At 38.1% G+C, this 26655-nt stretch overlaps 1 protein-coding gene across 1 annotated transcript in view; it reads right to left on the reverse strand.

Annotated features, from left to right (window-relative positions):
* Positions 1-7519: 7519 nt before the first annotated feature.
* Positions 7520-26655, reverse strand: part of Dcc (DCC netrin 1 receptor) — a 1083530-nt gene continuing 1064394 nt past the window's right edge. The window contains exons 28-29 of the mRNA XM_021150630.3: positions 15870-16012; positions 7520-12151 (exon numbers count right to left, since the gene is read on the reverse strand). Coding sequence (XP_021006289.1) covers positions 12062-12151; positions 15870-16012 — 233 coding nt within the window. The 3' untranslated portion in view covers positions 7520-12061. The remainder of the gene's footprint in view (positions 12152-15869; positions 16013-26655) is intronic.

Genomic DNA, 26655 nt, shown 5'->3' on the forward strand with positions numbered 1-26655 from the left:
CTTATGTTGTATAAATGTGTGAGTTATAGAGATGGTCCCTTTATTCAATAGCTTTAGCACTGAGCTATATAAAAAAAGCGAACTTTTCAAAAGCAAAAATATTTCATAAAAATAGCATACATTTCATAAATACTTTTATAGTCTGCCTATATGTAGGAAAATTATATGTATAAAGCTAGAGCCACAGTCAGGCCTCAATTTTACTAAATGTTCATCTCTACTTTTTAAAGTGTTTAAAAAGATACATGAATGCCAATGGAAGGGGCAAATACAGAGATAACTGGAGGTGGAAATCATTGAAGATTTTTGCCAAGAACCAAAAATTATACTGTGGGTTTCAGATGAATTTCTAATTTAAATTCCAGCCCACCCTATCTTATGAAGTAAGTGCTATCATTAATTTTTTTAAAACATTATTTCTTGGGGAAGAAATAGGAACAACGCATGACAGATGAGCCACATTTACACAGTTGACATTCTGGCATTGTTAGGAGAGCGTCACACCAAAGAATAATTTCATCTTAAATACAAAGAAAAGAAAAAGAGCTATGGGAACCCACCACTGACTCAAAGAATAGTATAAGAATTAAACTCGTACAAAATATTGGAAGGATGAAAAATTATTCTACTAACAGGTATTTTGTCAAACTTACATAAAGAGTCAGAAGAGATATTAGCAAAGACAGGGAAATTAAAGGACTGTCATTAATATATAAAGAGGGATGTTAATTAAAACCTGAAAGGAATCGCAGAGAAATTACTTCTTTTATTTATTTCAAGAAATCTTTTGAACTGCTAATGAGAACATTTGGATTACCTCAGAAATAATTGCCTCAGTATTTATTGAATCAAATTATGATTTCTAGAGTTAAGAAAAGTCAAAGAATTAGCTGCAAGTGAAGTAAAAAAAGAAAAAAAAGAGAGAGAGAGATAAAATTTGATAAACCAAAAAGCAGATTAAATTAAACCAAGGTATATAAATTAGACATCAGAAAAAGTTGGGGTAGATGTTAGGAGCTTTCAAAGATATCTAGACGTGAATAATCGCAATGGCTCTTAAATTGTTGCTATGACACATATGGTGCATATGCTTGTTTCCTATTAAAATATCAATGATTTTTTTTTTAAAAAAAGTATTAGAGGAAAGAGAAGTAACAGGAGGAGGAGAAGGAGAAAGAATAATCATGCAAAACAATAACAAAAAGCTCCTTTTTCTGCATCATTCAGGAAGTTTGTTTTGTTGTCTTAGCAACAGTAATGTTAAAGAGACTGCTGGAGGGCAGAAATAGAGGGTGGATACACACACACACACACATATGCTCTAAGATAGAAAAGTACAATGTATAGTCCTTGTTCAAAAATGATCTTTGCTTAGAAATTTAAAACTTTCTACTAAACAAAAATATTAGCTGCCTTAAAAACCAGATGTTCAGCGGAGTTATCTGTTCTGCCTTCATCATGCCTTCTTTTTCTTGGTTTCAGATCCCAGGATAAGGGACCAGGGACCTGTTTTTTTTTTTTTTTTTTTTTTTTTTTTACATGTCAAAACTGGCCTACACTCCAGGTTCTCTCAGCATCTCTCAGTCCCTACCTGGCAGACCTGGCCCCCCAACCCTGAATGTCCTTTCCCAAGAGGCTCTTCCCTATATAATCCAGACATTTTGCATGCTCTCTGTCTCTCTCTGTCTCTCTGTCTTGCTCTGTCTCTGTCTCTTCTCTGTCTCTCTCTCTCTCTCTCTCTCTCTCTCTCTCTCTCTCTCTCTCTCTCTCTCTCTCTCTCTCCCCTTTCTCTGTATATGGTATTTCTAGCTTTCTCTTCTCTCTCCCTGTGGTGACTTCCTTGGCTTTGGTCCTTGGTGCCAGTGAACTCCCCCTGGGAGAGCAGCTTCCTCATAAACTTGCATTTTGAATTGGCTCATTTCGCTGGCTGAGAAAAGAACTTATCACTCTCCACTCCTACAGTTACTGTAGACTGCTACGGTTGGAAGCAAAGAATAAGAAATTAACCAATGGTTTCAAGCATATTTATCATCTTTAAAAAGTTGTAAGTGAAGAAAGAAAAGAATGTGTTCCTTGCGCTTTACAGTTCTTTCGTCCCTCACATCCCTGTGATCTGGGGAATAAGAAATTAAGAAATAAATCCCTTTGACAATTTACACAGCAATCACTATAGATGCATGAAGCTGCTGGGGTCTGTATTTGATAATTTTTCATCTAACTGTGGCTCAAAGGAGTCACTCAACACAAATGGCAGAAATACAACCCAAATAAACAAGATACAAGGTACTGCTATGAATAATTCAAGAACATAGAGGTCAGCACACATTGCTATGAATAGTTCTCCCTGCATTAGGGATATATTCATGTGGGTTGAAAATAACTTCAAACTAAGGTAAAGAAAATAGACTGAGTCGTGAGACTTAGCAGCCTTGTGGGAGATATCTTTTATAAGACTTGAAAGGTTTCTTGGCAAGCTACTTTGTATTTTTATATATATCAAGGGACTGCCCCACCTAGGGATTCATCCCATCTGCAGACAGCAAACCCAGACACTATTGCTGATGGCAAGAAGAGCTTGCTGACAGGAGCCTGGTATGACGTTCTCTTGAGAGATTATGCCAGAGTCTCACAAATACAGATGCAAATGCTCCCAGTCAACCATTGGCCTGAGTGCAGGGACTCCAATGGAGGAGTTAGAACAACTGAAGGAGCTGAAAGTGCCCCCCTTTCCTTCCTGTGACTTCCACCTAGCAGGCTAAAAGTTAGAGGGGCACAGTTCCTGCTGAGCTAGAACAGAGGCCACATTACTTAATCCTCTGCTGTTAGGCTACAGGTGTTAATTCCCTAAACCTGGGTGCATATTTTACATGTCAAAACTGACCGACCCTCAGAAAGAGCAAGAGAGTTTTTAGAACATTTTAGAAGTTATCATCAGCTCTTCAGTATAGTTAGAGAGATATAATGTCCGAAGCCCCTTAGACTTTAAAGCCATACCAGAGTCCTCTTCTGTGCCCCATCTCTACCCTCTCCAGGCTGGGAGAATTCCCAGCATCTAAATTGATGCCTGCAAAGAGCATGAAGATTCATGTGCCCCATATGAATGTGTATCAAAAGAGGATGTAAGCTGTGGAGGAATTCAATAATCAGATAAGATGATCCAGACTGTTTACAAGCAAGCCTTTTTTCTAGCCTTCCTAATCTTTGTCTAATGGGCCAATGAACAAAGTGGCCATGGTGGCAGAAATGGAGGGAGGGTGTATGCATGGACTTGATTGATAACATACCAATAATGACCTGGATATGGCTGCTGTTGACTGCTGTATTTGCCAGGAGCAGATACCAATACTGAGTCGCTGATATGGCACCAATTTATGGTGTAATAAGACAGTGAGTAACTTTTATGTTGACTGCATCAAGACACTTCCATTACAGAAAGGGCAGCACTCTGTAATTACTGGAATTGATACTTAGTTTGGTTTTGAGATTTCATTTCCTGCCCGTAATGCTTCTGCCCAAACAACTGTCAGCAAACAAACATCTTATCTTTCATCTTATCCACACAGCATCACTTCTTATCAAAGAATTCACTTCACAGGCAAAAGGTGCAGTAGTGGACCCATAGCAATGGATTCCACTGGCCTTATCGTGTTCCACACCATCTTGAAGCAGTCTGCTTCCTAGAATGGTGGAATAGCTATTTAAGGATACAGTTACAGTGGCATTTAAATACCAACAGTCTGGAGCAGGGAGGTACAGAAGACTGTATATGCTCTGAATCAGCATTCATTATATGGCTATTTCTCATATAGCCATGCCTCACAGGTCCAAGAATCAAGAGGTGGCAGTGAGAATGGTACTGACCACTATCACCTCTAAAGACCCACTATGAAGTGAGTGATTCATCTTCCCATTATTCTCTTTTCTGATGGCATAGAAGTTTTGAATTAAATGGGCTTGTATTTCTGCCAGAATGACAAATGTCTTACACCCTTCAGTGATGAAACTTATGGGTCACATCTCCAGGGAAAGAATAAAGATTTGCTTTTTTGTTGTTGTTGTTGCTGTTAAGAGTAGAAGCAATGCAGAATAGGTAGTAAAAGAATGTAAATACCAGCTAAAGTCACATGACAAGTTTCAGAATTGACGTGACTGTTTCTGTCCTGTCCTATTTTTCAAAAAACAGTTTTGTGCACATATACACATCCATTAAGCAGATATTTGCATTTTCTTCCCCCTATTTCTTTACAATATAATGTAGTGTCATTTGAGATCATTGCAATGGTTAAGTACACCAAATCTATCATATTTAATTTATTAAACACTAAAAGAAAAACCATTGGTGAAGGAATTTTTGTTATCATATATATATATATATATATATATATATATATATATATATACTTATGACTGTATGTAGGATAATGATGTTTTGATAGGCGAAATGAGGAACCTTCTCATTTTCATTTGGATATGTCCTTGGAAGTCAAGTTGACAAGGGGTGGATATGTGATGGCTAATCTTAATTTGCAATGTGAATGAATCAGCAATCAACTAACTGCAAATCACTTGGCCCTCCAATGAGGGACTGTCTTGATTAGATTCAAGGCTGGAAGTCCCACCTAAATGCAGGTAGCACCTTCTAGTAGCAGACCAGTTAAAAGGACATGCCAAAAGACACTTTTGCCTCTTGTATACTTGGCTTCACCCTCACTGACAAGTTCATCTGTCCTGTAGCTGCAGTGTTCATTCTTCAATATTAGAATGAATGTGGGCTGAAGACCACAGGCACTCCAGGATTCCAGTGCCAGTGACTGTTTCGATGTCCATCCTGGTGGACAGGTAACTGCCAAGTTCTCAGCCTCATTGGTGTGAGATAGATATTGTTGGACTGCCCAGACAATACTTTGTAAGCTACTCTAATAAAATCCATGCATACATACACATACACACATATGCACACACACACACACACACACACACACACACGCACACACACACACGTCCTATAAATTCTGTTCCTCTAGAGCACTTCAATGCTTAGTATAATTGATATTTATAATTTTTATATTATGAAAGACACATTCATCCCCTCCCCATGATCTTGTTTTGTCTTAAAATGGAATATTAAGACAATGGGAAATATACTTCATTGATTTAGAGTGACCTCGTAGTGGATGAATTCATTGACAACAAACCCTCCCATGAAGATGTGTGTTATAGTGCTTTATCACAAGTGCCTCCAGCTGAAAGCATTGGGGCACAAGAATGGTTGTGGTGGAGAGAAAAGGAGAAAGCTAAACATGAACACGTTCTCAGCAGAATGAGCTATTAGGGCCTAGGTAAAATGTTAAGGCCTAAATAGAATGTTAAGGCCTAGGTAAAACATTAAGGCCTCGGTAACTGTTACCTGTCGAGCTGGCCATTATATGAAAACTTTCTCATATGTTTCTGCAGTTACTAGGAAACTTTCTCGTGCCAAGTTGATTACATATACTGTTAAGTTTTTGTGACTTTAGAAACCAGTCATGATAGAGGTCAGCAGAACTGCTTTATATAGTTACCCACAATAAACTTGGACTAGAACCAACCATCCAGCAGCCCACCCTACACCTGTATATAAGGTTTTATGGTATTTGCTTATATATGCTGGCCCTGCAAAGGACCCCGTCATTAGAGATGTAAGACATTATTTCAAATAAGACTTCCATTTGGGGTGGTTTAGAGTAAAGTTTAATTTCCCAAGACCTCCCTGGGAACTGACATCCTACTTGGCAGAAAGAGACATAAATGTCCATCAGTAACTGACATCCTGGTTGGAAAGCAAAGGCATGAATATAAGATAAGTGAAGTCCCTTGCCATAGTTGAATATCCCAACTAGTGGGAGCAGGATAAATATACAACAAAGACATACATGTTCCTATGGAAATCCCCCGTCCCTAAATCCTGATGGGCAGAATAAATTGGCACAAGTGTTTGTAGACTTTAAGCTTTAAAACCTCATAGAATCTTAACTCAGTGTCATAGCTAGGTTGCTGAATCCAGCCTGAGGCTCTGTTCAATCAGTCCTGAGGTTTATGCTCAATAAACTACCCCTGTGTGACTGACATCTGTGTTTGTGTGGTTGGTGAAACCTAGAGCCCAACATGAGTCTGTGGCAAAGTAACTTGAGACTTCTGTCTTTGTCTAGAGAGCAGTGATTCTCAACCTTTCCTAATGATGCAACTCTCTAATACAGTTCCTCAGGTTGTGGTGACCCGCAACGGTGAAATTATTTTGTTGCTACTTCATAACCATAATTTTGTTACTGTCATAAATCCTGATGTGAAATATCTAATATCCAGGATATCTGATACATGATTCCTTCTGGGTCACGGGTCACAGGTTGAAAACTGCTGATCTAGAGGAAAGCACTTGAACTATTTAGTTGTCATGGGTAAGGTGGGGAACCTGAGTTTTCTATTTCTCCCACGCAGAAGTATAGATCAAGTTCTGGCAGCCTGGGACAGGGCTGCAAGAAAGTGACATAGATATTAACAGCCATGATTGGACGCAAACTGGGAGTGTGCAGAAAAGTGTATCAGGATGTAGTAAGATATGACAAAGCACTGAGAATGTACTGCCACAGGTGTTAATAAAAGATCGATCGTAGGTATCCTGAGTCTAGATAAAGGCTGGCTGGAGCTGGTGTCTGCTGGGTGCTGGAGAAAAATAGTCATTTACTAGGAATAACGCTAATAACGAATTTTGTATCAAAACTTTATTTATTAAACAAAAAAATGCACCATTGGAATAACATTTCTATAAAAAATGAATAGGAGACTGTTCTACAGTGATTACAAAACCCCCTTTTCCTTGTGTAGTGGTATACAAGTTCGTGTGTAGAAACAGTCATCGTGTTTTAAACTGTAAGCAAGCTTCCTTTCTCATAGAACAACATTTACACTTAAATATTGCAATCACTACTCTAATTTGGTTAACAATGCTAGAGTCTGACAATTCCAAGAGACTCTTTGTAGGCTCAAAACACCTTTCTATGAAAAAAAAAAGTGTTTTGTAACAACAAAAAGTTTCTCTTTCCACTAAGGCTATTAAAGCTGTAGTATACCCATTTCTACCAAATAAGCACATCACTATCACACTAATGGTTTGAGTTGCAAAGCCCTTGGAAAGAATGAATAGCACTGGGTTGGAAAATGCTATCCGCGTTACTTTAGGTTTGGTGTTATCGTCTTTGAAACCCTCGATAGGGAGAAGGTGGAGATGGTGGAATTTTTAGTGAAGGCTTTGCTTGGCCTGGATGTTCATTCCCTCAGGCTCAGCATTGGAGAGTCCGTTTCTAAAGCGGTCCTTCTGAGATACAAAACACTTCAGCTTTAACAGCCATGCCTAGATCCCAACCGTATCTCCCTTTGTATCATAAATTATCCAAAAAGAAGCCACTTCTAAATAATAAATTAAATATTACTTATAAAAAGTACCCCTCATACCCACCCGCCCTTCCCCCAAACAAGCTGACAATTCGCAAAGTTCAGAATCGTCAGGTTTACCCTACAATAATAAAAAAACACACGTTTCCTCTTCGCCAACATTCCTTTCTTGCATCTGAAAATACACATCTAACACACAGTGAGATCCCTTGGCCCATGCCTCTTGTGTTTGCTATTCCTTGCCCAGTTTTTGCTGTTGCTCTCCTCTCAACCAAAAAATAAAAAAATCATAAGATGGTAAAGCACAAAACTGAGAGCAAGAGAAAAACACCCTTCAGAGTGCTGCTGTGTTGCTGGAAGTCTTCCCAGTGAAGAGTTATCCAATGGCAGAAGGGGTAGGCCAGATCAGAAGTTATGTCATTTGTTGATATGGGTGTGGCATTGTCTCCTATCTAACCTCACTGACAAGAAATATAGCATTTCTGTTACAAATCAAATATTTTTGGAAGCAGTTTTATTTGAACCACAAGGTAGATTGGGGCCTGGGGACATATATGTTCTGTTCGTTGGCAGTAGGCAGTATCACACAAAACACCTATCCGTGATTTTTCTCAAGTATCCGAATGACTTAAAAAATATTAAAGTACAAAGCTTGTCTGAGTAGTATTTAAATGATTTCTGAAAATAATTAGATGAATACAAATGATGAGAATGTTGCTTTCAACTTGAGTTTAGAAAAGGAATGTGTGGTAGCTTCAGAGGATCCACAGTGCCCTGGGCTCGCTCTTCTTCTTCTTCTTCTTCTTTTTTATTTTGAATTTTTTTATTAGGTATTTATTTCATGTACATTTCAGTAAAGAGATCTACCCAGGTATATGAGGCCCTGATACTAAATTTTGGCCTTTGGGGACATCCTGTGGTTTCATAAAGAGAACTAGATAAGAAAGGTAGAATATACAGATTCTATACACTTGCTCTGTATCTTTTTGAAGTCCACATACTATTATTTCTTTAGATTCACGCAAGACTTGGGAGTTTTCCATTTCCTATGTCTTGCTGACTGGATATAAGCATTCCAATACTTCCAGAACCCAGGTTAAGGTTTTATGAAAAGTAGCAGGATGCCTCTTAAGACGTAAGTAACTGTTCGTGGGACTCACTGTGCATCTATCATGTCTGAGACACTGTGTTCCATTTGTAGATGCTTCTTTAATATAAAGCTGTATTATTTAAATATTCTAGAAGATTATGGGTCTATTATATGGAGGCAGTTATAAGCACTAAGAAATACTTAACTTTTGACTGGAGCAAAAAAGTTAGGAGAAGGCTCCAAAGGAGAGGGAAGTTTCGACAATCATCTCTGAGATCAAACTCTGAGGGTATCTTGGAAAGACCCATGCTTGGGGAGTTGTTTCTTGGGAAAGCCAATGAATGACAAGCTTTGGCTTAAAAACGTTAATCTGGAGTCTCTTTTTGTAACTGTCACCTTTTCTAAGCACATGCCTCATTTTTAGCAACCTTCATTTTGAAGAAATCCAAACTACTACTACTACATCCAGTTCCTTAAAGAAAGTCCTAAGTAAGTTGGATTCTTACAGCATTGGTTTGAATTTTTTATTTCTGGGTTGTTGAACTGAGTATGTGTTTAATAACAGCCAAATATAAAGCTGTATTATTTAAATATTCTAGAAGATTATGGGTCTATTATATGGAGGCAGCTATAAGCACTAAGAAATACTTAACTTTTGACTAGAGCATTATACAAATGTTTTGAATATATTCTGAACCCTCTTTATTTTTGTCAGTTTAAGCAAATGCAGAAATTTCTGGAGGAATGGAAATTACTTTCTTATCAAAATGAAATAGAAAAAAAAATAGCAAAGTTCTTAAAAGCAGGTTCTTGCTTTTCATTTGAGCATTGTGTATAAAAACCTGGGTCCTCCTGCCAAGTTTGGTGTTTTTTCCCATTTCCAGAGAACTAACTGCTGGTGGCAGAGATGCTGGCTGCCTCTTCAGCTTTGCCCTGTGGGGCTCAAAGAGATTTATAAGTTTAAAGGGTCTTGTATGGAGTGAGCTAGACACACAAGCTAGACAAATTCAGTCACACCAGTCACAGACCTGGGAATTCGCTTGCCACCTGGAACCCTGGGGAATTTTACTGTGTACACGTGAATCACTGGAAAGATGATGGGAACAAGAGCTCAGCAGAAGCCATATTGGACTAAATACATGTTGAAATCACTGAGTTAATGAAACCAGTCTCGTCTCATGGTTCCAATATATATTCAAGGCATGGCAATACGACTTATTAAGAGTCACCAACTGCTAAAATAAACTATTTGTTTACTGAAATTTTCAAGAGTTGTGGAGGGAATATAACTCTGACTAAAAATGGAAAGCATACATCCAAGTTTTAAAGATTGGATTCCCTGACATCATTGAAAGATTGAAAAACCTCGAGTTTTATAAAAATTCTGGTTGTCTTAACTTTCTAACTAGAGGTTACAGAACAGCTTTCATTATAACTTATTCCATGAAATTTGAAATTTGAGGTTTGTAGCATGACTCTCATGGATATCAAATGCCTCTAAAAAGTGGCTCTCCTTTCTTTTTATTATTAGACAGGGGATACACTCTGGGGAGTGGGGGGAGTTATGGTAGTTCAGTAAACATCTTCCAGTTTGAAGTAGTGCATTATTTTAAAGTATTCATTGCTATGATAAGAAATACTTTATTTCAGGTCAGTCAACTGTTGTCTACCTCAGTGCCCAAATATTGAACAAAAGCATTCTGTCCCATTGAATAACATCACATAGTTCCTCGAAAGTACTTCCAGAAAGAAAAAAAAATTTTTCAGTAAATTGAACAAGCACTCTTGTTGAAGGAAACGTTTTGCAAATGGACCAGACTTTCTAATGAACCATTTGAACAAGCCCTCTCTTTGACATCAGATTTCCTTCCCGACATAAAACTGTAAAAAAATAATCTGAATTATTATTTCTGTTACAGTGCCATTTTGCTCAAAATATTTCATTCAGGGATTCATATATAATTACCCACCTAATAAAAGGAGCTATTAGGTTGTAAAGATCCTATCCTTGCCATGCTCTCTTAAAATTATGACCTACTCAAGCTTGAAATCAAAGGCAGAGCTGAAAGGAATAATTCAGCTGAAACTCTCATCAAGTTTTCAAGTCACCTAACTGATAAATATGCAAACTAGTTCCCTCTTGGCGACTCAGCTGCATAAATAGGGATTAACTCCACATACCGCTGAAAGTTCATGGGCTAAAAGGGAATGCACAGAATGTTCTTATATTCAGCTGGTTTCAAGCCGTAGATACATGGCGATAGAAGTTTAAAATTCTAGTCCACAGTTTAGATGCTGCATGGAAAAATACCTACAGGAGTTATGATGTGTAGATGTGAAGTGGCGCCCACCCCTCTCTCCTCCCTGACTCTGTCTTAGGCATGGGATGGAAGGTTGCCTTGCCAACAGAAACCTGTGGTCAACATCTGTCAATGTTGCCTGGCACAGCTCACTCAATGAAGATGCTATTGGTGGAAGGGACATCAACTCATGAAAAGGTACCCTGGGATATGGTTTTTCATGCTCCTTTTCTTTCTTGAGCTCGCTCTCAGGAAGTCTACTATCTCCACAGAGGGATACTGGGGACACAGGATATATGACGCATGGAGTTGGCCATTTTAGCTAAGGCTACTTGCCCAGGAGAAGTAGGGGAATGGTTGGGGATGGAGGATGGTGGAGTTTTTCTGGCCAAACTCCTGAAGAAGAAGCCTTAGTGAAACCCAGACAGGCCATCACAGTGTGGAGTGGCATAGAAGCCACTGAAATCGAAAAATGTCCTATGACAAGCTCAAGTACACAATCACCACGTGTCTGAGAAGATTGCATATTGTATTCTCCTTCTAGAAAGGTGTTGTTGCTGGCAGGATGCCACCAGTTGAGGATTTTTAAGTTTCTACTTGCTAGACATAAACGTTAATCAAGGATGGATTTACAAATACTTGCTAAAATTGGTAAAAAGTTTATACCCACTCACTAACATCAGCCACTTGTGTGAGATGGAATGATTGAGCTATAAACAAGCATTCACTGCCTTTTGCTTATTCACTTATTTCCTTTTATGCTGTCAGGAAAATATCCAATCCTTTGGTGCTATGGAGTGAGAGAGTTACCATGGATGCTCTGTAGCTGAAAAAAATAGTGAGTTTGTATTGATTTGTTATGGCATGGTACAGGCTGAAATAATGCACTTGTGAGACTAGACCTACACAGAAAATGAAAGGTCTCACTGAAGGAAAATGTAGGCATTAGTTATGACACCATGGTCCCTGCAGTGACAAAGACCCAGAACTATGCTAGCAGCTTCAGCCTTGACTTTGCAGTGAAGATGCATCTTCGGGACCTCATGACCATCATTGTATATTCCTGATGTCCATATAGGATGGGATGCTGTTTTCTTCTGAAGTGCTTCAGATGTTCCTTAACTGAATGGTCCAGATGGTTGACCTGTACACTGGTAAGAGTTTTTGGACACAGGTGTGCTGTTTATGGATAATTGGTATGCTGTAAAGTTCCCAGAAGATCTCAACGTTTTGGCAATGAGTGTCAAAAGGCAGACCCTGTGATGGCGTTGAGTTGCTTCATTAGCCCTTCCAAACTTGCCATTTGTTCGCTCAAGTCATCCTGTTCATATACCTGGAGAGAGAATGAGAACAGAGTCAGGATGAGGTCTTGGTAGGCTCCTACCATGATGGATCCACTTAGTTTCTGGCTGTAAGTTGGGTCACATATTATTCTTGAGATTTACATAGGGACTGAACGGTAGAGCAGCTCTCAGAATATTTTAACTCAATGAACTTGTAATAGCAAAAGAGGTACCAATAAGCTATTGAATACTGCTTCCATGTACTCTACACCTTTAACGGAAAAAAGCTTCACTGTTAAAAATATACTATTTTAAGTCATATTCTCCCAATGGCTAGCTTTGTAGTAGTGAACAAGTTAGAAGATTTCTCTGATGTATAATTTTACTTGTCTGTGAAATGATAATGGTGCCTATTTTATAGTTTATTCTGAGCATCCCCTAGCATGCTCCCTGCATGTCACAATGTCTGACCCGTGATCCATATTAACACAGTAGTTCCTCTTCATTTTGATTGGCTATCTATAAATAGGCATCTAAAAAGTATCTAAAGATCAGCATCAGCAGTATTCTTTTTTTAATAGCATGACATAGATTTTAAATTTTGCATGGCAACCTGACGATTTCTTGACTGATCAGAAATGTTATAGATTATAACTTTAGCTTGTGAGTGGAAACAAAGTTTTATGTCCAAAGCCAGAGTGCTTGGCATAGGTGTGAAGGGATGCTTACATTGTGATATAAATTCTGTATAAACTAAGAAGCTTACCTGTACAACTCTTACTGAATCAATCACCTTTCGCTCACTGTGAGTCCCTTGTGTGACATTATTTGTGAGTTCCAGAATTTCTACTTATCTAATACATTCAGTTACTGGTCTTAGAACTTTTGACTTTATCAAGAAATAATTTGAACATTTTTATACTTCCTGCTTTTAGCTAGTCTTTTCTTTGCCAAATGGGAATATGTCCAATACTTCGGTGCTGCCTGCTGGTGAATAATCAACAAGTAATCATTGCCTCCTTCCCCCTTTCTTAAATATAGTTTGTGTTAATAAATATAGGCATGAGTGTAATTCTGGATTATCCTCAACCATCCACTTTAATTAGTTATAAGATTGAGACAATGTTCCAAATCATGATTTGTACTCTATAAAGCCAATAAGCCCTACTTAATATCATGGTCAGAGAGCCCTGAAAATCTTGCTAAGTCAATGTCCATCATACCAAGAGATCTGCAGAAAATTTTTTTCTACAGGATCCTCAGAAAACTTGTCATCCACCGAATAATATTCAAGATACATGGGCACATGGCATCAACCCATGAGCTTCTTTTAGAACATGTTAATGAACAGTTTGGTCATATGCCATTCAGAATTGACCATGGATCGAAAAGTAACCCATTGGCTCAACACATTGTCTTGTACAAAAAGAGAGAGATTGGAAAATGATTACTTGATCACAAATTTTTGTTCCATTCATGATTCCTTTTTTTCTTCTCCCCCTTTTCTCCTTTTTCTTTGTAAGGCAGGGTTTCATCATGTACTTCAGAATGTCTTTGACTCTCTATGTTGGCCAGATTGGCCTTCAACTCAGCTGTAGCAGCCTCTGCCTTTGGCGCTACCGAATTGGTCCTTGGCCAACCATTTTCAGGTTTGATGTTTTGTTTGTCTGGGTGGTTTATCTGAATGCAGTTATTTAATTCTTGAAAAACAGTTGGTCTAAATATATGTGTTTAACATATAAGTCACATACCTAATTCTCAATGCATAATGTGAAAACAGATGGAAAAATACCAAATTGACATTTGGTTTATGTTTATCAAGTGTTAATATTTTGAAAAATTGGATTAAACAATAAGACAGCATTAAATTAAACTTTATTAAATTTTTTGCTTTTAATGTGGCACCTAGAAAAATTTAAATTTATACAGGGGGTCAGTCACATTATTACTTTACAGGAAGCTGCTGATCTAAATGTGTCCTGTTTCAGCCTTACCTTTCATATACATGTCTCACTGCTTTTAATACTCTGCCCATTGCTTTCACTATATTCAGGGAGCCTTCAGTGTAAAACAGGCCATTTGACATTAGAATGAGGACTTCTCATATAAGAAGCACTTTGTAAATTTAGTATCTTAACCTAAATTTAGACATGGCCACAAATCCTGTGACTAGACTGACACTGAAATAAGTAGTTGTACTCTGACAAGGGAGGAGCAGGTGCCTTGAAATTTTAATCTTGTAGGAGGTATGCTAAGCATGTAATGTCCTTCTGCTGAATATTCAGAAGAAAGATATACATTACTGATTTCCTTAGTTTTCATGTTATATTACTTCATGGTTCAAAATGAATGGTTATGTTGAAAATTTTAAGAAGTCATGAAAAATGTATTACTTGTTATTCAAATAAACTAATCTTTTTGTTTTGACAATCAGATTTCTGATGGAAATAATTTTAGTCAAGGAAACTGGTAGTTTTATAGGCTTATCAAGGACTGATTATAGTTGCTGCTTTTGTCCTTGGTTATTTATTAAAGTTTTATCATTGCAACATTTGGAAACTTGGTGTATGTCTCAGGGCATGAGGTAACAGAAATTAGTTATAGCAGCAATTTTTTTTCACAATCCATGCTTGGGGAAAAAAAAAAACCCACAAAAGTAATATTAGGAATATAACCTTTTTTTCCCATCCTGATAGTCAAGGTATCTGATATGTTAATTCTATGAATGTCTTTGAAATGTTTCCTCTTGAACACTCCTCAGCACAGCAACGTTCCAAAGCTCTGCCTGTAGGCAGCCCCATTTCAGGATGTCATAGTGAACTTCGGATAGCAATGTTTTTTTTTTTCCTCTCAAGATTTCTATTTTCCATTTTATCATTATCAGACAATCTCCCTTCCTTAACTAATGAACCTTTCTTTTTAGTTTCAAAACATATTTTTAGTTAGCTTAACATGCCAGTGTTATTTCCAAAGGATTATTCACATAAATTTTGTCTAACCCCCAGCCTATCTTCTCCACTCCTCAATCCTCTGGTCCCCATTACCTGCTCAGCATCTGAACAACTGTCCCCCTTCATATGACTGTGTTATATTATCCTCTTGATTTTCTATCTTGGGTTGGAAGATTGGAGGTTTCCATGTAATATTTCTGGGCAGACTTCCTTTCTATTAGAGCTTCTTCTACCCCTTCATTTCTTTTGCCCAACTCCCTTTTAGCTTGAATAATTCCTAGTATCCCACATCTTTGCCATTTTTCTCTTCTCAAACAATGATTTTGTATCTTCATTTTGTATTTTCTTCTGGAATATGTGTGTGTATGTGCACACTTGCATGTGCACATTATGATTATAGAAGCAATGACAACTTCAGAAAAATTCCTTAGAATATAGCTTTCAGTTAAATAGTAGTTAAATAATGAACACATAGTTTTGTTTACAGGATTTCAAGATATTTCATAGTAATCACAGGTGTGTATGTGTGTGTGTATGTGTGTGTGTGTAGACTCTTATGTGCACACACACATATATGCTTGTATATATAAACAAGCATATATGATTGTACGATCTGATAGTTAATGCTCTTGTATATAAGGCTGCCCTTAAGTATATCTTTAATTTAACTAAACTCTGGGTATATATCCTTTTTCTTTTAAGTTTTCTGTTCATATTCAAGCATAAACAAGGGGTAAGAACAATGTCCCGATATAACAACGCATGCTGACTGTGTTAGATCCCATTGAGCAGCATAACTGTGATCAAAACTTCTTACACTGGCTGGATCCTCTGTTGGCTTGTGACTCTCCTCAGACACTTCAGGGGCTGTTGGCACAGACACTGGAAGCAAAGGGGACCTTGCCTTTCCGGCTAGCCCAAGGGAGGCTGTTTTAACATGAGTCTTGGGAAGGGTGGGTCCTGGAATAGAAAACACGGGGTAATGAAAGTCATGCATAAAACATTCAAGGAGCAATCTCTGTTGTGTAGACTAAATCCAGCAGGCTGCCCTTGACTTTAGCATGTCATTCATTCTATGTGTGGTGATTGATTCTGACACTGAGAATGCAGCCATTTTATCTCCCCTGAATGGAAGACAGATTGTGAGAAGGCCTTGCTGGATGAAGCTCTATGAGTCATAACTAACTTCAAGTGGATTCCAAATCAGGCAGGGAGCTCTTGACTTTTCATCCACAACCTACAGAGGATCATGGGAGCTCATTGTCTGCTAAGCCTTTGGTTCAGGCTGCAAAGGCTGGTACAATAACTCAAAAATAAGCTTTAAATTGAGACAAAGACACATGAACTTATAAGAAATATTTGTTTGCTCTATAAGGAAATGTTAGATATTTCAGTAAAACAAAGTTTTGAATGGATAAATGGAGAGTATTTTATTACTATTAATTATCTTTTGAACAAAAATGAATCCATTTTGTCCTGATTAGAACAAACTGTCAAAAACATATTTTGATATTCATTGAAAATATGTAAAAACATGAAGTCTGTTGAATGACAATTTTTCTCTACTATGAAAAAGAATTAATTGTTTTTTTTTAACCTAAATTAATTGTTTTGGAATGTACTTTAAAAACTCTGCTTATTATATAGCAATATTTCTGTTTCATTGTGGTTAACATCCAATAGATATTTATAAGGATTTATTGAGTTGGCCAGCCCATCTCAAAGAAAACTGCTGAGAACTGAAACCAAGAGCTCTCACGCAAAAGTTACAGAGTGTCAGGGAAGCTACAGCCATGAAGTTTCACCAACATATCTGCCAATCAACATAACCCCTGAACAAGGATGACAGTCATGCTAATATGGAAGAGACCAAGCTCATGAGGCCTCAGCCTCAGACCCAGAACTAGAGAGAACTAAGGCATGCGAGAGTGGGAGAAATGTCTTTTCTTACTCCTTAAGTGGAGAAGAGCACAGCAACTGCTTCTCCAATAGTAAAGAGCCCTGAAGATATATACATATAAGCTACATTCTACAGACTGAGCAGGTTATATTTATATGTTTAGGACACATGTCCTCAAGCATGTGAAGACACATATGCACACACTCACACACAAACACATAAACACACACACACACACATTCATCAAAGGGGGTACATGGGTTGAAGGGGGGGAAGGAGAAAGGAGAAAGTGATGTACTTATAAAAAACTAAAAAGAAAACATATCAAAATTTAAAAAGCAGGAATTAAAAACTTGTCTCTGTTATAGTCTATCAAAGTAACGACACAGGTTCCTCATTTACTGTTCTTAGTGAGATGCTCTATTCTTTCAATCAGACTCCTATTTCAATATACATACCTGGGTCAATATATAACTGTATCAAAGCATATGTAGTCAGAAACAAAAGGATCATTTGTTTATATGAAACAATGTAAATAGTCTAAAAAGTCAACAATCTTCTCATTTTTAACATGACTCTATTTTCCTTTGTCATGACCTAAACATACAATTTGTTCTCAATATCTTTTTTTGTTACTAATCACCAGAGATCAAAGTGTGTAACTAGACACAGGAACCCTGCACATTCAGCTATCCCTAGTTTATGCAATCTCTTGATTTTTCTGACCCTTTCTCGGCTTGTTTATCTGGAAAATGATAATGGTAAGAGTGATTGGTAAGGATTAAATGAGATTACGTATTGAAAGTGGTTGAAGCCTAGGGAGAATGCTCAGTCCATAACATGTCAATCATGAATTTTGGAGTCTGAGCCTGGGAACACATGTAAAATGTATGGTTGCTTAGTGTGCACTTGCAATTCCAGCGCTGGTGAGGAAGAGGCAGTCTTCAGCCCACTGTCCAGTTAGCCTAGCTCACTCAGACAAGCAAGCTTCAGGTCAGTGAGAAATCCTCTTTTAAAACAGAACAGGTAGCCTATGTCTGATGTGCAAATGATATCTGACATTCTCCTCTGACCTCCACTTATGTGCTTGTGTGCGCTTGTGCGTGCACACACACACACACACACACACACACATGCATGTGTACACACACACACCCTACAAAGGAGTTATTGATAGTTCTTTATTAAAATAATCCTGTGTTATTTTCTGAGTTTACATATGAGGTTGTAAAGACTGGAGCAAAATAAAGTAACCTCATTTGGGCAAACAATTCTCCCAAATTATATCTGATTGCCCTGAATAAATGACAGTCTCTTAACTCATAAATGGTTTTATCTTATCCAGACAAGCATTTTCAGGAAACTGTGCAAGTGGACATAAATTAACGGAATTCAAAACGTATATTTAGCTTGAATGTTTTCCATATAGATGAATGCCATAAGTGAGATGTAACATCAATGAACTATAGCATTGACTTCACCTATTACTATGACAATGTTCCTTAAATATAAGCATGAAGTTGTCATAATCTTCATAACATATTTCTTCTGCTTTAGCCTATCATACAAACATACATAATCTTAAATGAGGACATCCTAAACAAATATACAACTTGAGGGCTGATAAGATGGCTCAGCAAGGACAATTGACTTCTGTGCAAGCCTGATTACTTGAGATCCATCCCCAGAACCTATGGTATGGGTGAGTATGTGTGTATGTGTGCACATGTGCATGTGTGTGTGTGTGTGCATGTGTGTGTGTTTGTGTGGTGTGTGTGTGTGTTTGTGTATGTCTGTTAGGGAACCAACTTCAGATAGTTGTCTCTGGCCTCCACAATCATGTTCTTATGGCAGGTATGCCTGAACTTGTATATACATACCACACACTCACACAACAACAACAACAACAACAACAGTAGCAGCAGCAAACTTGTAAAAGTTGCAACTTGACCTAGTCATTAAGAAGAAGAGGTATGTTGCTGGGATAAAACAAATCTACTATGCAAAATTTTAAATAGTTGACACAGTCGTTTTGGATTTATCATCTATGAATATGTTTTACTACCATTATTCTCTAATCAAATGACAGTCAGATCTTCAAAAAATACAGAGATTGCCATGTTAACACTTCTATCTTTACTCTTTAGCCTGTGACTACACATATGTTATGCCTGGTATAATCTTACTTAAAAAATGGAGCCATTAAAAAACCTGTTAGACCTGAATTGTCAACTAGATCTTCATGTGATACTTACATCTAATTTGTATCAATATTTTACATTATTTGGCTGGAGTCATTCATTATGGTTTGACTAATTGCCTATCAAACACCGGGCACTGGGTTCAATTTACAGCACTGATCTAAGTATAATGACAGACAGACACAGATAGATAAAACATGGATACTAATAAAAATATCAAATGGAGATACATATTAGACAGAAGAATTTTTATGGAAGTTCACAAAATAACCATGGTATGGTAGTATGCATTACTATTGTCCAAGCAAGTTGGAGACTGAAGTAAGAGAGATTCATATGTTTAAAGCCAACCCGGCTATATAGCATGGTTCTGTCTCAAGCAACATGTCCCCTACCCCCCTCTCTCAAGATTCAGACAGAGAAGACCTAAGGACTCTGCCATCCAAACATCAAACACACAAAGGAAAAACAGAATAAACAAGAAGCGTAGTCAGACTAATAGTTCAAATGCAAACTGCTGTTGACCTTGAGAAGGGATGCATCTGCTGCATTCCTGCTTTGAGCTACCTTCTCCAAACTGTGTTTATTTATCTTCCTAGAAAGGTTTCCAGGTTCTGGATATATTTGAGTTTAGCTTTTATTCCCACAAAAGCAGTACCCTCACCATAAGGGTACCTTTTCTGTCTTGATACCTTAGTATGTTTCATACATCCTGATGATCCTTCTTTCTATGTACTTAGTTATACCTATTCGTCTGTTTGTAATCTAGGCTTCTTAGGTAAGAACAAGAGATTTACTCCTATTTTTTAAGGTCTTCCAAGTGTTTTAAAGAAACTTTAAGTCTGTGACCTTTACCAGATACATGCAATATGGCCAGTACACACTGAAAATATGCTCTCTTTAGTGTAGGTATTTACAAAGAAAATGCAAATCGGTCCACCAGAGAAACAAAAGGGCTTAGCTTCTCAGGGAGGAAACTGTAGCAGGGCCAATTCTTATTTTGCAAGAAGAAACATACATAATGAATATTCTTTTAGAATTTACCAGATCGTCATCATTCCCATCATCCTTAATATTTACCTTAGTGCATTTTTTGGAAGCTTTGTATGTGTAGAAAATGTGATGCTTAAGCACGGCCTACCATTGTTGCTATAGAAATATTCTTACCTAACACATGGCCAGATGCTTGATGTATTAGACACCATTTGCCATATTAATATATTATACTACAAAACAGGTGTGCCTAGAGACTACCTTCATTCATACTCATTAAAAAAGTAAGATCATTATGATAAGTGATTTTCTCTAGTGATGAGGTGACAATTATTCATTCTTTCAAGATGTACTAAATCTTAAGCAATAGCAATACAAAGTGCACTGTTGTACAAGGGACCTAAGAAAACTTGGACCCATACCACAGGGAGTGTGTAAATCTCAGCAGACTTCCTTTTCTGCAAAACTACCACAGCTTCACAAATGTTCAGAACTCTGGAACATCTTAGGGCCTGGATTCCATTCAGTGACCTTCCTTTTTGTTTTGCTAAAAGGAACCCGAGCTCCTTAGAAACCAATTCACTGGGGTAAAACTAATCTTCACAAAATTCACACAAGCAACGAATCTGAGCAGTTTCCCAGCTGATTGACAGACTTTGACAGTTGTAATTAGTGGCTTTGCATGCTTTTCCTTTCCATACGATAAGGAAGAGTTAAAGATGTGCATGTAAGGAAAATTTCCCAGGAGTGATTTACTAACAGGCAATTAGACAATATTAACATCAAAACTACTCTTAAGTAGAGGGCAAACAATTGATATGGTATGAAGAGAAACCAGAGATTACAGCACTCGAGAGAGCAAAAGCCAACCCCCCACTTTGCCTGGGATGCATGGTGGAGCTGGCCCTGGTACAGGGGACTCAAGTGAGCTGGTCCTCAAGTGCAGGAGCACAGGAGGCCATTCACCTTGCCAGAGAAACACAGTGGAACGGATCCTGATGGCGACGGCATGGGTGAGCCAACCTCAAGGATATGAGAGCAGGAGAGCTGGCTCTGCCTCCTGCCAATGGTGGCATCTGGTGGCCTAGTCATAGCAGTGCTAGAGAGCTCTGCCCTGCTGGCTAGGGTGTTGGAGAACAGGCAGGAAAAATAGAGTGGTTATCACCCAGGTCAAGATCCATGGCTTTGAGTTGGCCAACCCCCAAATCTATATCATCTGTGAACTATGAAAGGGTCCATCCTGCTGTGATGTCCACATCACAGGGCAACAACAGGAAAAGCAGAAGTCCAAGTGGAGGATCTAATGATGGTGGTACAGGAAGCCGGAGACTTCAGACCAGACCAATGGCTCATTGTAATGATAACTTGTGCATAAGGATATACTGATGGGACACACTTTGACACACTACCGATTCCAGGATGAAATGTTTTCTATACTTTGTATTCTTTTGTTTATTTTTGTTTGTGTGTGTGTGTGTGTGTGTGTGTGTGTGTGTGTGTAATTTTACTTCCTATTGAGAAGGAGACTGTCAGTGCCAAGGGCTGCTATGAGGCAGTGGGGGGGGGGGGATGAGTGGGACTGGGGTGTATGATGTGAGACTCACAAAGAATCATTTGAAAGTAAAAACAAAACAAAACAAAAGAAACAACCCCCCTACTCTTTAGTTACAGGAGACGTCATCCATCAGAGGTTGCTATGAAAGCCTCTGTTCCGGGAAGCTGACCCTTTCTTCTGAGTGTGTGTTCATGCTGTGCCTGTACTCTCTACCTATGTCTTCAGCTTTAGAATTTTCTGCTTGGACGTCTGATATTTGAAGTTGGACCCCAGAAGTCTTGAGTCCCTAAAAGCTCAGCAAGCTGGGCTTTACCTTTTTTATGAAAGTATCTGAAGCTCACTGAGCAATTGCTCTCTGATTTGATTGGTCTAGTTTGTATCCCTAGTCATCTATGGGGCTACATGTCAGAACTGATTCTTTACTGTGTATCTTACAGGTTACCCGTCGCCTTCCCCAAGGGCAACATTCTGACTCCATCTTCTACTGCATTGGAACCAAACATAAATCTTTATATAAAATAACTAGTCTTGTGGCATGTACCATTTTGAAGTGAAACAGGAGTGCAATCTGGCATTTATGTTAGTGAGTGGAGCCTGGGGACTTTGCCTAAACTAAAGACATTTCACAGAAAGCCGTTCTGCTGCCTCTCAACTGCTGAAGTACTGCCGCTGTTTAACCTGAGCTCATTCCTCCATGTTAAGGTTTCCCGCATTTCCTTTGCAGACAAGGCTTTGGTATCTACTTTGTAAACACTGCATGGCTGTCAGGTTATTTGTGTAGAATGGTCATCAGTGGACCTTCAGAGTACTCTTGAAAGGCTAAATTTGTAGACCTACTGTTTGTTTTAGAATGACTGCCCAGGATCTTGCTTTGTTATCCTGCTTGCCCTCTTTAAAACATCTGTCATTACATAAATGATATAATGCTAACTTCTGAGTCTTTTTGCAGATCTAGAAATGCATCTGAAGGACATAAGGTTCATCAGGGGGTGGGGGTGGGGAATAATCCACGCATGTAGCAAGGGCCTGCCACTACTATAATACTATTGAGTATTATAATTCAGAAAATGTGGGCTGGTGAGATGGCTCACTGGGTAAGAGCACCCGACTGCTCTTCCGAAGGTCCAGAGTTCAAATCCCAGCAACCACATGGTGGCTTACATATAATAAATAATTCAGAAAATGTGTCTGATTCCTGAAAAAATGTTATTATCAAAATCCTGTAATAACCTGTAAATGGAAAAGTCTTATAGATATGTTAAGGGCCCTTAGGACATTCGAGAAATTTCTTACCCAATCTTGCTCAAGAAATCCCTCCTCTGTATAACCTAATAAAGAAAAATTTTCTATGGGATTGGGACAGAAAGCCTCAAGTAGGTTTTGAGCAGGCTAAGATCTTGATAGACATGCTAAACAGCAATGTGCCCCACTACTATAATGTCCCTTCCTATATCAAGTCATCAGGGGTCCAGCAGGCTATGGCTAGGGATTATGGAAAGAACAACCAATTTCCAATAGGATTTTGGTCTCAGTCAAGGAAAAGAGCAGAAGGGACCTGCACAGCACCGGAACAGCAACTCCAAGTAGTGTGTAAAGCATTGAAACAAGTGGAACCCTTAACTCATTCTACCTCTGTGACTATAAAAACAGCCTAATTGACAAGTGTCTACTTTGAAGGCCTTCTGGCCAAAACTTTTTCTAATGTAGCATACAATGGAAGCCTACAAGCATGGCATGCATACTTCCAGCAATGATGTGTGATGTCTTCAAGCCTCATCTCCAATGCCAGGCAGGCTGTCTTAGGATCACAGTGCTTTAAATCCACTGAGCATCCCCCAGTAATTTAAAAAAACAGGCATGTCAGAAAAATAGCAGAAGGGTTATCATGCCTGATACACAGATGGTACTAGTAGGTATACCAAACAAAATTGTAAGCTAGAGTAATACAAATGAACACAGATGACATGTGGCTGGAAATAGTTGCCAATAAGCTGAGTTAAGAGCACTGTGGATTGTAACTCAGCCAATGATAATCTGTCTTGATAGGCTGAATTTAGAAGCTTCTCTTCATAGATGGCTCAGTCAAAAAGAGGCTGGGCAGGGCTGAGTTGGTCCCCATGGGGACAGCAAATGTGTAAAGTAATATATAACAGAGTTCAACTTGAAGAACCTCTGGTGGTTTTCCATGTGGTAGACCACAGCCCATTAAGTCTTCCTGGAAATCAGGAAGCAGATGTTCTTATCAAAGTAGGGACCATTTCCTCATAGCTACCTTTGGAAGCTTCCTACCGGATACAAATGATGTCTGATCATAGGAGAATCAATATAGGTTGGAGAATATTTAAGGTTATTTGCATTTCTGCTAATTATTTAGTATTTTGCATGCTGCTGAAATATAGTTCCTATTTTCTATTATGACACTGATAAATGGATTCCTTGATGGGACATATACACAAATCACCCTACCCCATGAGAAATTGGCAGGTAGATTCGCTAGGGAGCAAGCCTTCCAGAGATGGATACAAAGATGGCCTCACCTATATGTATACTAAATAAATTTCTGTACAAGAAAGTATAGAACATATAGGACAAGCATTTTTATACAGGAGAGTAACATAGGAAGCCACTGTTAATGATCGCATCCACTGAAGTGTTATGCATGATAGACATTCCACTAACATTGATGCATAGAACTGAGATTCAGATAACCAAACGTGATGATATTTCCACCTAGTTGGTACAACCCTACTGGATCTGGGTAAAATTAATGTAAAATGTGGCATTAGAAACTAAATTGTTCTTTTCTTCAGCGCCATAAGAGAAAGACCCCCAAAATAGTCAGGATTCCTTGAGCACCCATGTCCATGTGGCTGATTATTAATCTTGAAAGTGTATTTCTAATCTGTCCCATTTCTTTACTTTGGATAAACTATGCTCCCAAAATTCATGTAAAACCTTAGATTAATCTCTGAAGAGGCTAAGAACCTGGAAACACTTGGCCCAGACACACAGACCACAATGGCCATTTTGACAAACCAAAGAGGGATATGGCCTACTCTTTAAAAGCATTGGCAGAAACAGTAATGTGTAGAAAATAAACCATTTCACCAGTATGTTGAACTCTTGTTTCTCAATGTCTGGCAATGACAAAGCTCTTACTATTTTATGGAAGGTGGCAGATTCTGGCTGTTGCTTACAGAGATGGCTTCATGTTCATTTCTTTGCGTTAGGAGATAGCAGTTACTTTGATAATTGGATTATGCATGCACAATTTCAATGAAACTTGTATGAGTTAAATCCAAGCAATGCTATCAAAGCAAAATAAAAGATAAATATCAAAAGAAATCCTTCTATTGATCTGAGCTGCTAATGTAATATAATCTTAATCTTATAGTCAACATGCTCTAAGCTCTGTTGCAAAGGTAAGGAATGAGTTTCCAAATGTGAGCAAGAAGAGGCCTCTTGCTTTGGGAGGGAGAAATAAACACACATGAAGTGTGGAACAAGTGAGAAGAAGAACTGAAGGAACTGGAAGAACTGGAAAAATTCATCTGCTTGCCTTTAGGTGAGGAGAAATGGGGGATTCCCAACCAGAAACAACCAACTTATGTGTAAAATGAAGGATTTTGAAGTTGCTGCATTATTTTTTCCCAAGTCAATGAATGTAATCTATAAAATGATGTCCTGGCAAATGCTCACACTTGGTGAGAAGATTTAATAGCTAATGCTACTATAACAAATGCCTAGGAAAGCCAACTTAAAGGGCAAGGAACTTTGTTTTTGCCTCAGGTTTTAAAAGACTTTAGTATATGGTCACTATATTTTACTGTTTTCAAACCTATATTGAAGCAGTATATCCTGGTGGGAGGGGGTGGCAGAAAAGTACTTCTAACATTGCACACAGGATACAAGTGTAGAATAGAGACAGGAAGGAGCCAATGAGCTCAGTAGATCTTGCCAGGGGATGACCTAGACTGAACTATTTTTTTTAGGAGGTCCTGCTTTTCATGTGTTTCATCAATTCCCAGTAGTGATACAGTCAAACCAGGAAGATGTTAGAACAGATACCTTTCCAGGGACAGGTATTTATGCTATAAAACAGTAACATTAATTACCCTGATAGCTTAATTTCTTTGACTCTTGATTGCCTCATATCTATCAAAACCAAGTAATCTGTTCTTTAGATTATAACCTATAAAAATGATATGAAAATCTAATACAGCTATCTTGCCTGCATTTCATTTTATTTCTGCTTTTTACCAACTCTGTGTTCTAAGAGTTTATTTTATTTTTAATTCATTTGTTGGTGAGTAAATTTTATTTTGTTTAAATTGTCTTTTCACTCCCCTGTTTTTAACTCTTCCGGGGCTCCTTCCTAAACCCGGCCCTCCTAATTAAACTTTCTATTTAATGGCTTGCATCTCTTGAGATTTAGAAAGAATGTGACAAGCATGTGGCCAGACAAGTATCTCTAAGCCCAGTACAGTAAGACTACTGAACATTCAAAGCCATTCTAGCCAACCAGCCACTGGACTCTGACTCAGAAAACAAAATACAAAAATAATGCAAAATTAGAAAACATAATAAAACCAAATTAGAAAACAATCGAAAATACATTAATAAAAATGTATTCCAATATGCATCTATCATCAACTTATAAACTTATAAACCTTAACATAAGTGATAACAGTTCGCCCTTAAACTGGTGCTTTATAGGAAAAAAATACTCTTTTCTAAAAATCATTAATAAAACCCTACCACAACACTTATGCTCCTTTTTTTTTTTTTTTTGCTTTTTATTCTTCACACTATAAGTTAAGTAAAATAACACAGTATTAAATTTCTATGAGTCTAAATGATCCATGGTTAATTGAAATGTTTCAATTTGCAAATGTTTCAGTTGAAGCCACTGCACAAATTTCTGTGCCTGGGGTGCACGCTCGAGAAGCACTTC

Source organism: Mus caroli, unplaced genomic scaffold (assembly GCF_978045245.1).
Source record: "Mus caroli unplaced genomic scaffold, Mus_caroli_1 scaffold_19, whole genome shotgun sequence".
Lineage (NCBI taxonomy): Eukaryota > Metazoa > Chordata > Mammalia > Rodentia > Muridae > Mus > Mus caroli.